The sequence below is a fragment of the Lasioglossum baleicum genome, chromosome 17 (assembly GCF_051020765.1).
Source record: "Lasioglossum baleicum chromosome 17, iyLasBale1, whole genome shotgun sequence".
Classification (NCBI taxonomy): domain Eukaryota; kingdom Metazoa; phylum Arthropoda; class Insecta; order Hymenoptera; family Halictidae; genus Lasioglossum; species Lasioglossum baleicum.
The window spans coordinates 3754662-3768368 of NC_134945.1; the positions used below are offsets into that span (position 1 = coordinate 3754662).

Here is a 13707-nt window from a genome sequence, read left to right on the forward strand (position 1 = left end):
AATGCTTGCCGTCTCCGACGTTTCGCCTCATGCTTTCGAAATTTCAGTAACGTGAAAACCGGAGGAACGCGTCGGCGTAGATCAGTCGAGCAGGTAGTTCACACGGACAGAGTAGAGGTACGCTTGTTGTGTAGCGCGCGTGCAATCGAACAGGCACCAACACGGGCAAGCGCGGTCGACACAGACACAGGTCGACACCTCACCGGCCGCTCACGGATACGACGATACGTCAGGGAAGGGGGAAACTGCCGTTCAGTGAGTTTTCAGCAGTTTTCAGTTGTTCTCAGTTCTCTCAACAGTTCTCGAGTCCAGTGTTGCCATATTGAGCTCCGTTTCAAGCTCCCGTACTCTCTTACATACCCCTTCCACTATTCCATTCCAGCACCGTGCGCAGGCGCACACTCCATGGTCCCCATCGCGCACGTGCAACGTGTCTCCCATTCGTCCCACTCATTCCCCGTCATCAAAGAAGGGGTACATCATTTCACCGTGACTCCCCTCATATGGCATCACTGCTCGAGTCTCTCAAGTTCTCGTTCGCTTAGCTCGGTCGTAATTGGTCGTAAATGTCGAAATATCTGTGGTTGTCAGGAGGACGCCGCATGTCACACACTTTCACTTTCGAGATACATATTGTTGTTTAATGTTTTGATCACTAATGCTTTGACAAGGACATTGGTTGTAAATTGTATTATTTTTTCGAGCCTTTTGAATTTATTTTCATCACGTTTTTTCTGGTAAATACCTAATCCTACACTATAAATTCAATAAATGCATAAACTGATATTTTTTGTGGTTACACGTTACACTCGCGAGTGCGGTCTGCGTTGCGGCATTTGACTATTTGACTATTAGATTGACTTGCTTGGATTATGTGATTACGTGGATTACTTGGATTACGTGCACTACGTGGAAGGAAGGAAGAAAGGAAGGTATGTGTACATATTTATATTGGTTAATCGGTTTCATTTTGCTCAAATGTCTCCCAAAATCTTCGCGTGAAAAAGCGTGAGAACGCTTGTCGGCACACCACGCGACAGTGCCATGTGCCATCACGTATGAGGTGCTACGGGGCGAGTATGTTCACTTCAATGTAGAGTCCAAAATAGTAAATTGTTTATTTCTGATGAGGTATGGGCCCCGAATGCTAAACTACGGCACTGAGAGAGGGGATAGAGGAGAAGGAGCCCGCGTCTTTTTGCGAAGGTTATGGCGGGATAGAGAGTATAGAGATAGACGCGATGCATGCGATGCGCTATTCAGTTTATTGTATTACTCCCATTAAATATATTATAGTATTTATGTTCTAAACCACATGTGCTTATAAATTAATTTATTCACCATCCACAACAATATGGTAGCAGAGCGTGGTTCAGCAGTGAATAATTAAAAGAGGCAATATAGAGAGAAAGTAGTAAAGAGGTTAGGACAGCACGTGGCAAGAAGAATATCGAAATCGACATGGCAGAGTCAAATGTATCATGCAAACGAATAGAACTACTAACAGATAAAAATTATCACGTCTGGGCACTAAAGGTACGTGCAATATTAAAAACTAAGAAATTATATAAAGCAGTAATTGAAGATGCAGAACCTCCTGTATCAAATGTTGTCACGTCAGCAGAATATAAAGCGAGACAAGCGTGGGAAGGGAAAAATGATGAAGCATTCGGCTTAATCATAACGACATTATCCGATGGACAGGCAGGCCAATTCCTGGTAGAAACAAAGGCAAAAAAGGTTTGGCTAGACCTTAAGAGAAATCATGAAGTAGATATACAAAACAAGCGCATAGATATAGGACTAGAATTAAGAAATATAAAAATGCAAGATAAAGAATCGGTGTAGGAATATCTTACTAGAGCAAAGAATATTGCATCAAGGAGTGCGTCATTAGGATTTCCTATAGAGGAGAGAGAAGTGAATTACCACATCGTCCGAGGAATTCACCCACGACTGGAAAGAGTTGCTGCAATTCTAAGGACACAGCGAGCTATAGGATTGGATGACATAAAACAATCATTGGAAAAAGAGGAAAACAGACATGGAAATAGAGATACAAAAGCAGGTTCAAATTTCTACCCTGAAAATGCATATAGAGCCACGAGACAATACAAAAGTCAACATAAAAATAATGGATGCTTTATATGTGGGAGAACAAACCACAAGGCGAAAGACTGCTTCCACATTAAGGATGTAAAACAAAACAATAAAAACCCATGGAGAAACCAAAACCGACCAAACAATGGAGAGGGAAGACCACATAGAAAAGAATTCAGCTGTATATCAATGGAACCGAAGGAAGAATACAACTTTTTGGTAACTGGACCTAGACAAACCCAAGAGGAACCAAGGAGAAAGGAAAGCGAACAACTTTGGACTTTGGACTCTGGATCAACGTCCCACATGATATCAACAATAAGTGATATGGTGAACGTCAAGCCTCATAAAGTGAAAGTGAATCTTGCGGAAAGTGATAGAAGCATTGATTCTGAAGCGAAAGGTGATATTCGGGTACAAGTAGAGACAAATAAGAGAAAACATAATATCTGTATTAGAAATATATTATATGTGCCCTCGTTAAGAGCAAATCTGTTATCGGTGAGACAATTGTGTCAGAGTGGATATAGAGTTGTGTTTTTTGGTCACTGTGCAAGGGTATTCGATGATGTAGGAAACATTGTGGTTGAGATGCCAGAGCGTGATGGCGTATATATATTAGAAACTAAAATAGTGAGTAAGATTGCAATGAATGCTCAAGAAATTATTGTGAACAATAATGTAGAGGATAAACCAAGGTTAGATATAGACAATCCAATGATAGAATGTAAGCAACGTAGGTTAAGTTGTAAAACGCCAGACAAGATGTTATGGCATCGTAGACTCGGTCATGTATGTGAGAAGTATCTAGATATAATGAAAAGAAAACAGGTTGTGAGAGATTTAGAATATGTTGACAATAATTTGAACTTGTGTGAAGCATGTGTCATTGCGAAAATGTCTGAGAAACCACATCGACCAATAATAAATACTGGATGTAATGAACCGTTAGAGCTTATACACATGGACCTTTGTGGGCCCATGCCTATTAACTCAATAGGGGGTAATAAATACATATATGTGTTGGTTGATGAGTTTTCAAAATACACCTGGGTGTACCTACTTAAAAATAAGGATGATGCGTATCAATGTTTCGTTGACTATGTGAACAAAAATGAGAACCGACTAAATAGACGTGTGAAAGCTGTACGGTCTGATAATGGAAGAGAGTTTGTGAATAGAGAGTTTGAACAATTTTTCAGATCCAAAGGAATTAAACATGAAAAAACGGTGCCCTATAATCCTCAAAGTAACGGTGTTGCAGAGAGATGCAACAGAACCATATTGGAAAAAACAAGAGCTATGCTCACAGATGCAAGATTACCAAATAGATTTTGGGGAGAGGCAGTAATGGCAGCGGTATATTTAAAAAATATAACACCAACAAAGGAGAGATGTACGATAACACCTATGGAACTCTGGGATGGCAGAAAACCCACAGTATCATACCTCAAGGCATTTGGATGTTTGGCATACTACTTTATACCCAAGGTCAGTAGAAATAAATTGGCTCCAAGAGCCAGAAAAGGAATTTTTATAGGTTATGCACTAGACAGTAGAGCATACAGAGTATACGATGCTGAACTAAATAAAACATGCGTAACACGGAACGCGAAATTTGATGAAAATGAAAGAGGTGCCATGCTATTGAGTAACGACACAAATAGTTGTGAACAAAATCAGAATAATACCTCCTGGATGATAGATATGTTGGAAAATAAAGGAGAGAGGACGCAGGAAGTGGAATCTCAGAATGAAGTAACAGAAGTAAGTATAGAAACGGAACCTAATACAAATACAATTCAAAATCAAGGTGGAGAACCAGAAAGAAGACAGAGAAGAACGAAGAGGGAGATTGAAGAAGAACATAGAATAGCATGTGAACAAAATGAAGAGAGATTACAAGAACAAGGGGTGAGAAGGTCAGAAAGAATTAAAAAACGCTGGGATGAGCAAGCAAATACTGTCATTCATACAGGTAATATACCAGAAAACTTTAAAGAAGCGGAAAAATCTGAAGAAGCACAAGAATGGATGGAAGCTATGGAAAACGAATTGGAATGTATGAAAGATAGGAATGTATGGAAACTCGTTCCAATGAAGAAAGAAATGAAGGTAATCAAGAGCAAATGGGTTTATAATTATAAGTACCAGGGTAATGAGAGAAAGAACAAAGCAAGACTAGTTGCTATGGGATGCCAATTGAAGACAAACGAAGACCCATATGTGCCAGTATTAAAATTGCAAATCATGAGAACACTATTAGCATTAGCGAGTATTTATAAATTAAAAATACATCAATACGATGTGAAAGCAGCGTATTTATATGGAGACATGGAAGAGAGAGTTTACATGAGTCAACCTCCAGGATTTGAAAACGGAAGACAAGAGGTTTGTGAACTAAGGAAGGGAATATATGGACTTCAACAATCGGGAAAACATTGGAATGAAAAACTAAACGAAATATTAAAAATAATTGGCCTAGAGAGATTAAAAGAAGATCCTAGCGTATATATAAAGCGCGATAAGGAAAACGTAGTCATTTTAGGTGTATATGTAGATGATATTCTAATTCTGGGAACAAATGATGAAGCCATAAACGAAGTAGTTCACAAGATAAAGCAATATTTTGAATTAACGAGAAACCAAAGAAAGAACTTCCTAAATATCAGTATTGATGAAACAGATAGTGGAATAGAATTGTCCCAAACAGTGTATATAGATAGTATATTAGAAAAATATGGAATGCATGATTGTAACCCGATAGGAACGCCATTAGATGCACTGCAAAACCTAGATGAAGACAATGAATCGCCCAAGGTTAATCAAACAGCGTACCAGGAGATGGTGGGTTCACTCATGTATCTGAGTGTAGGGACGAGACCCGACATAAGCCACGCCGTGAGCCGTTTGGCACAGTACTGTAAAGAGCCCCGGAAAATACACTTAACAGCGATAAAAAGGATACTTCGTTACCTGAAGGCAACGAGAAGCCGAAAATTGATATATACAAATGGAGAAAGGAACATTACAGTAAGCACCGACGCAAGTTGGAACACAACGAGGGACGCTAAGTCATACGGGGGGTATACAGTAAAAATAGGAGGAAATCTAATTGCATGGAGAAGTAAGAAACAAAATCTTGTAGCTTTATCGACCTGCGAAGCAGAGCTAATGGCTATTTTCGAGGGAGTTCAGGAATTAAAATGGATACAAGGAATATTAGACGGTCTACATACAGATATAGGCAAAATACTACCAATAGAGATAAAGACTGATAGCAAACCAGCTATGGACTGGATTTTGAGTGATAAGATAACGAGTAGAACTAAACACATAAATAGAAAATATTATTTTGTTAAAGACGAAGTGAAGGCAAATAATATAAAACTAACACATGTGAAATCAGAAGAGATGGAAGCTGATCTCCTAACTAAGGCATTAAATGCCGAAAAATTGAACAAAAATTTGAGACTCTTAGGCTTAGAAAAGGCATTAGTGGCCCAGGAGAGGGATTGATGAGGTATGGGCCCCGAATGCTAAACTACGGCACTGAGAGAGGGGATAGAGGAGAAGGAGCCCGCGTCTTTTTGCGAAGGTTATGGCGGGATAGAGAGTATAGAGATAGACGCGATGCATGCGATGCGCTATTCAGTTTATTGTATTACTCCCATTAAATATATTATAGTATTTATGTTCTAAACCACATGTGCTTATAAATTAATTTATTCACCATCCACAACAATTTCTTTATCACTTTTTTTTATCACTTTATCACTCTCTTTTCATTATCATTATTATCATTTATCACTTTAGACAAATCCAACACAATTCAGCTTTGACCCATTCAGATTAGAATTAGCTTAACAATATTCTAAATCGGCAAAATGATGGCTAAAACCAATTCAGTAAGGCAAGTATTTAATCTTCTTCACTTGCTTCTCATCATGGAATTTTTTCATTTCTGGTAGTACATTCTTTTGTTTGTCGTTCAACTTTAATCGATTTTTTATTAATATAATTGCAATATTTGAATCAGTTAGATATATTAGTTGATGAAAAACATCAGAAGACCTTTTGTAATTGTAGCACCAGAAATTAGAAAATTCGTTGAGATGAGAAATAAGCGAAGAAGATTAAATACTCACATTTACTCACTGTGTAATTGAAAATCTAATTTACAGAACGGAGGAAAAATATAATGTGCTATCCAAGGAAGGAGGAGAAGGAAGCTGCGGCAACCGGGGAAAAGTAAGACCTCTAATTTTTCGCGTGGTACGTATATCTAATTATGCCATTCAACGCACATTCTTTGTATTTTTGAGGTATCCCGCCTATGCCAGAACGTACTACGGGCCACAAGTTTGGGGAAGCAGAGGCAACAACGTGTAATAATCACAATATATACAGGATGAGTCACCTAACGTTTGTACCTCAAATATCTTTGTTGTTTCTAAAGATACGTAAAATATGGTAAGGACAAAGTTGAATGGTACAATGGGGCTGACACGATGCCAAAAAAAATTTTGTTAACGATAAATGCGTTGGACTCGCGTGAAGAAGGACAGGAGAAAATTCGGTCGAAGGTTGGATATTCGTGAGAGGTTTCAGTCAATTGTTCCACCCGCGTGTTACGGTTCACAAAACAAGCACTTTATTGTTGCTGAGGCTACGGACGCACTTTAACCCGAAAGAACAGAGCTCGCAGGGGAGATTATTCTACGTGTTTCTCGCAGAGGAGATTATCGGTCGTTTTTGAAACTTGCTCGTAGCTATTATATAATTCGCGTGTGTACTCGCAGAGGAGGTTACAACGGAACCAACTTCAAAACTGGCTGGGGGTCCTATTTACCGGTAATCGGTGGATTCCCCCACCGTACACACATACGGGAGCTCGCTTCGAGGTGAAGACTCGCCGCGGTGCTGTAGGGACGACGAGGGGGGTGGTCGCGGCGCTGAATCATACGAAACTGTATCGTTCGCGTTTAACAAACCGCCCGCCTTGCGCGGTCGCGCAACAGAAACGGATAATCTATATATCTCGAAGAGCTCCCCATACATACGTACACATACACACACATACTAACTATTTACAATATTTACAATGTTTCGGATGATGACACCTGGGCCGACGGCCGGCCGCGACTATTATGTCACGTAGGTCGTGACGTCGCACGCTCGACAACATTATTCGGGGGGTGCCTTCAGTTGTTTACTGGTAACTGGCAGACACGAGTGATGGGTCGTTTATATGTTGAGGACGCGGTCTTAACCTCCACCACTCGTACGTGGCCGTCTTTACCTGGGAACGTTTTTACGACCCTCCCTAATTCCCATTTGTTAGGAGGTAGTAGGGGGTTGTCCAAGAGGACTACCGCTCCTACAGTCAGATCCTTTTGTTCAGTTTGCCATTTGTACCGCGACTGCAGTTCCTGCAAGTACTCGCGGGACCATACGCGCCACAGCAGTTCGTGGAATTTTTGCACTTGTTGCCATCGTGATAAGTGCGTTGTCGGCTCGTCAATCACGGGAGGAACCGGACGTGAAATCAGCGGACTACCGGTTAAAAAGTGCCCTGGCGTAAGGATTTCAAGACACTCTGGGTCGTCGCGCACCCGAGTAATCGGACGCGAGTTTAACGTGGCTTCCACCTTGCAAAGCAGTGTGGACATCTCTTCGGAGGTTGACGCGAACGACCCCATGATACGACGAAGATGATGCTTGGTTGACCGGACTGCGGCTTCCTGCATTCCTCCGTGATGAGGAGCGCCCGGGGGATAGAACTTCCACTGAATTCGAAGAGTGGAGCATCGATTTTTCAATTCCGGCGAATTTGTGACTTCGACGAAGTGTCGAGCGAGTTCGTTGGACGCGCCTACGAAATTCGTGCCATTGTCGCTAGTGATCGTCTGAGGAACACCACGTCTGGACGTGAAGCGGTCGAAGGCTGCGAGGAAGGCAGCCGTGGAGCAATCATCAACCAACTCTAAATGGACCGCGTGAGTAGCAAAACAGATAAATACTGCAATGTATTTTTTATAAGTTCGCTTTCCGCGCCCGGGTGCGTCTCGTACTTGGTAGGGACCGGCGTAATCGACTCCAATGTGAGAGAATGGAGGGGACGGACGGCAACGTGACGTCACGAGGTCTTGCATTACCTGCGTTGCAGTTTCCGCCCGCCAACGCGCGCATTTGACGCACTTATGAATCACGCGACGGACCGAATTACGCAACCCTAGGATCCAATATTTTTGTCTTGTTGTGTACGTCGTGATTTGATTTCCGCTATGCAAGGAGAGAAGATGCGATTCCCGAATAATGAGGTCGAAAACGTGATGTTTCGGCAATATCGCGGGGTGCTTCGTTTCCCAAGGCAGAAAGGAGTTTCTGAGCCTCCCACCTACGCGTACGACTCCGTATTGGTCGATGAAAGGGTTGAGCGGTAAAAGTGACGAGCTATTGGTCAACGGTTTGTTCCGCGCGAACGCGGCGATTTCGGTTGCGAACGAGCTGCGTTGGATTATTCGCAGTATTGTTATTTCCGAATCGCGTAGCTCCGAGACGGTGAGGAACGAGGGGGGCGCGGTGCTTGTTTGCTTTCGCACCGTGTTTATAAATCGCCGCACGTGACAGAATACGCGGATTAGGCGTTGCCAGCTAGAGAAGCGAGACAGAGCATCCCAATCTTTGATTGTGACCGTATTATGTACGGCGGTTTTACATTTTTCCTCCTCCGTTTCGTAGGTCTGCTGAACGGGCCAGTCTTCTTCGTCCCTCTTCAACCACGATGGACCCTCGATCCACAGCGTCGATGACAGCAGTGCTTCTGCACTTACACCACGCGAATTCAGGTCTGCAGGATTGTAGTGCGTCGGCACGTGTCTCCAGACGGCATTCGGCAGTGTGGAGTGGATCTTGGACGTCCTGTTGGCCACCATGGTCTTCCAAGCTGCTGGGTGTTTCCGCAACCATGCGAGGACAATCGTGGAGTCCGTCCAGCAAACTGTCTTCGTTACCGGTATCCCGATCGAGTGGGTCACGTGAGCGGCCAATTCAGTTAGCATGACGGCTCCGTTTAACTCGAGGATAGGGATAGAGACAGTTTTTATTGGAGCTACTCGCGATTTAGCTGTGAGCAGCGTGGTATGCGTTTCGCCGGTGAGCGACGTTACGCGGGCGTAAATCGCGCATGAAAAGGCGGCACGAGATGCGTCGCTGAATCCATGTAGTTGGATTTCGAGTGAGTCAGGGGCGTACTGGATCCACCGCGGGACCCTCATTGCGGTTAAAGCACGCCAGTCCATACAGAAGAGGTTCCAGGTTTTGCGGGTGTCGTCCGATACGCAGTCATCCCAGCTGATTCGTTCGAGCCATTGTTGCTGCATCAAGATTTTGGCTCGAACAACAATTGGAGACAACCATCCTAGAGGGTCGAACAACGTCGCAATCTCCGAGAGCAATTCGCGCTTGCTCATCTTCTCCTTTCTGACCGCCAGTTTTTGTAAGTCAAAATAGAACGCGTCGTCCGAGGGGATCCACCTGATTCCGAGGACTTTGAGTTCCGAAGCATTGAATATTCGCAGATCCACCGCGTGTGAATGTGTGGCTGCGGGAATATTTCGCAGGGATTCGGCATCGTTGCCCGCCCATTTTCGCAGATTGAATCCGCCTCGAGACAACAGCTGACAGACTTGTATTCTAGTCTGTTCGAGCAGCTGTTTGTCCGGCGCGCCCATGAATACGTCGTCGACATAAACACTGTTGCGAAGAATCGGGGACGCGAGGGGGTATTCCGAACCTTCCAACTTGTTTACTTCTTGTATAACGCGCATCGAGAGGTACGGGGCGCAGGCGGTTCCGTAGGTTACCGTATTCAATTCGAACGTCTCGAGATTACCGGTAGATTCGCTTCTCCACAAGATGCATTGATATTTGCGATCTTGTGGGTGGATGAGAATTTGACGGAACATTTTCTCAATGTCCGCCACTAGAACATATTTGTGGATTCGCCACGCTAATAAGATGTGAGTGATATCTAACTGTAACTTCGGACCAGTAAGTAGGATGTCGTTTAAGGAGTATCCGCTAGACGTTTGGCTCGACGCATTAAAAACGACTCGGAGCTTTGTAGTCAAGCTTTCCTCTCGGAGAACGGCGCGATGTGGAATGTAATTCCTCGAACGGTCGACGCCATCGAGACGGTTCATGTGGCCGAGCGACTCATACTCGCGGATGAACGCATTATATTCGCATTTTACCGCCTCGTTTTCGCGTAGTTTCCGGGTCAGACGTGCCAGTGACGCGGTGGCTCCTCGGAGATTCACTCCGAGGAAGTCCTCGGGGACCGACTTGAGAAACGGTAACCGCACCACGAATCTGCCGGTAGCGTCGCGCGAGTAAGTTTTTTCGAAGTGCCGCTCGCATTCTATTTCCAAGGGAGTGAGGATACGCGTTTCAGGGACCGCTTCCGTTTCCCAAAAACGAGTTAACGCACGTTCGAGTGGATCCGTGATTGTCCCATGATGCGTGGTAACCGCGACGCGATGGTTTTCCGGGGTGTTGATGCATCCGGACAAGATCCAACCGAATACCGTATTTTGCGCAATCGGTCCTTGGTTACTGGGGAGTCGAACGCCAGGTCGTAGAATTTGCGCGAAGATATCCGCGCCTAGGAGCAATTCGATACGTTGCTTTGATGCGGGCTCGGGGTCCGCGAGCGTGAGATCGAACAGGGCGCTGTAATTTTCCATCTGGATCGCCGGCGGCGCGTACTGCGTTATACCGCGCACTATGAACGCACGGGTTGACAGTGCTGGTGACTCCTGTTTGGACGAACCTATCCGCAGTTGCACACTATAATCAATGGTGCTTGTTCGTTCGCCGCCGAGACCGGTCACGGAAATCGGTGCTCGGACTTTTTGTAAACGTAGCTGCTGTACAAGATTGGTGGACACGAACGAGGATTGAGACCCCTGGTCTAATAGCGCGCAGGCTAATCGCGACTGACCGTTGGGCGCGAAAACTTTGACCATTGCGGTAGCCAGTAGGACAGTCTGAATGCCATTCGGACTGGCTTCGGCGAAATGTGTCGCAACATTACTACCGATTTCTTCTGAATTCGCGGGCCGCGCAGGGGCTTGAGCCGATAACGGTGTCTGAAGAGTGGTAGACGCGTCTAATCTCGAGGGCTGGACCGAAGATGCATGGTTTCGGTAACCACTCGTTTTGGGTCTGCTGAGGGCCCTGGATTCTCCGCGGTGCAGCAATGTGTGGTGCTTTTCACCACACTGTCTACACACGTTTGTGCTCGGGCAATTCGACACGGTGTGATTCGCGCCGAGGCAATTTATGCACGCGTGTTGACTTTTCAGCTTCTCGAAGCGCGCTAGTGGCGAGAGGCTACGGAACATGCTACAGTCGCGGGGTACGTGCGCTTCTTTGCAAAGAAAGCAAGTAGGAGACGGCCTACTTTCTTCAATCACGTGCGCGTTCGTTTTTTGTCGTAACGGTTTCGCAGGACCCGCGGAGGATTGTAGTTGTTGCGTCGCTTGATTGGACATCTTAACCGCCGCGGTTTGTTCTAAAACAAACTTTTCCATCGCCGCGTATGTTGGGTAGGTTCGTGCATCTCCGAGGGTTTTGTTCCACTCCGTTTCTAATTCGCGGTCGAACTTGCTCGAAACGAAATAAACGAGATGATCCTCTTTCGTGCCTCTACCTAACTTGTACAACGCCTCGAGGGTGTTACGATAATGAATCGTGAACTGATTCAGCGAGTCGAGCTGCGACAATTTGATCGATTTCAAGAAATAAAGTTTTTGCATCAGCGTATGTACAATGACTCGTTCGTTATCGTAAATTTCCTTGAGACGTGTCCAGCCGATCTGGATGTTCGCGTCCGTTACATCGAGGTGCTGTATCGATTCTAGTGCTTCGCCCGACAATGCGCTAAGCAAGTACTGCAATCGTTCTGAGCCCGTCAAGGTTTCGTTTGCAATTACCGCGGAATTGAATCGCGATTCGAACGATTTCCAACGCGTGTAATCGCCGTCAAATTTCGGGAGTTCGATCCGGGGTAATTTAACATGCGCGGGACGAGTTACCATGCTAGCTGGAAACGCCATAGATGAATTCGCCGCAGGGGATGTGATGGGGGGGCGTAGATGGGCCAGCTGCTCCCGTAGGTAGGACCAGCCATCAAGGTACGCGTCCTCCATCCGATCCATTGTTCCGGCCTTGAAGTAAGGTAGGTCTTCTTTCGTCCGGTCCGCTTTCCGGTACGCTTGGAGGTACCCGTTGAAAGAAGTAATCTGGGTCCAGGTCTCCTGATACATGGTCAGCCTGGTGTCCAGATACTCCACGGTGTAGTTGTCGACCCCTTTTTTCTTCGTATTCGCCAATATTTTCGTGAGTTGAGCAAACGCCTGTGTTTGCCGCTCCAGCACCGCTTCGAAGGTCTCCGTGACACTTGTATTCATGTTCACAGCGTGTTTTTACTTTGAAAGTCACGAGACCCGACACGAACGTTTGAAATGGACGGTTGGTTTCGCCTCTAACGTTTTCCGAACGATCCAGGTTTCTTCACAAATCCGGCTCGAAGGACCAAAAACTGTTACACGAACCCTTTAGGGAACTGAGGATCCGTGAACGATAAATGCGTTGGACTCGCGTGAAGAAGGACAGGAGAAAATTCGGTCGGAGGTTGGATATTCGTGAGAGGTTTCAGTCAATTGTTCCACCCGCGTGTTACGGTTCACAAAACAAGCACTTTATTGTTGCTGAGGCTACGGACGCACTTTAACCCGAAAGAACAGAGCTCGCAGGGGAGATTATTCTACGTGTTTCTCGCAGAGGAGATTATCGGTCGTTTTTGAAACTTGCTCGTAGCTATTATATAATTCGCGTGTGTACTCGCAGAGGAGGTTACAACGGAACCAACTTCAAAACTGGCTGGGGGTCCTATTTACCGGTAATCGGTGGATTCCCCCACCGTACACACATACGGGAGCTCGCTTCGAGGTGAAGACTCGCCGCGGTGCTGTAGGGACGACGAGGGGGGTGGTCGCGGCGCTGAATCATACGAAACTGTATCGTTCGCGTTTAACATATGTCATTTTTTTAGAGACATCAAGACATCTTGACTTTTTTAAATGGTATGAGGTATCTTTTAATACATCAATCGATCCAGCTGGACATTTGTTGTAAAAAAAAGTAGTAACCTATGTATGTCGAAAAGTTAGTAGTTTACGAGATATTTCAATTTAAATAACTCTAAAACACCATTACTGTCGTACTAAGACGTTAGCGTTTACATACTTGTATAACGTTTACAAAATATTAAAGAATGATGTTTTGTCAACTTTTTTATCTGGGCATGTAACGATAATTGAAAAAATGCGTTTTATAGATTTCGGTAACTTATATGTATACTGAAAATTTCATCGAAATCGGTCAACATTGCAATGAGCTACAAACGTTTAAAGATGATCACGTAAGGGCGAAATGCCCTGGCAAGGCTGAAAATCTGCGACTTTCACCCTTAAGCTCTCATCTTTAAACGTATGTAGCTCATTGCAATGTTGACCGATTTCGATGAAATTTTCAGTA

At 44.7% G+C, this 13707-nt stretch overlaps 1 protein-coding gene and 1 long non-coding RNA gene across 2 annotated transcripts; one reads left to right on the forward strand and one right to left on the reverse strand.

The window, feature by feature from the left end:
- Window positions 1–625: 625 nt before the first annotated feature.
- LOC143217572 (uncharacterized) lies at window positions 626–6610 on the forward strand. The gene is made up of 3 exons (XR_013010854.1): window positions 626–932; window positions 6285–6375; window positions 6426–6610. It is a non-coding gene; the product is annotated as an uncharacterized LOC143217572 (long non-coding RNA).
- A 694-nt stretch (window positions 6611–7304) lies between these two features.
- Window positions 7305–12578, reverse strand: LOC143217691 (uncharacterized). The gene has a single exon (XM_076442228.1). The coding sequence runs from the start codon at window positions 12576–12578 to the stop codon at window positions 7305–7307; it is 5274 nt and encodes a 1757-aa protein (XP_076298343.1).
- Window positions 12579–13707: the final 1129 nt, after the last annotated feature.

Excerpts from the sequence above, each read along its gene's own strand:
- LOC143217691 (XM_076442228.1), bottom strand. The coding sequence starts at position 12,578 with ATGAATACAAGTGTCACGGAGACCTTCGAAGCGGTGCTGGAGCGGCAA.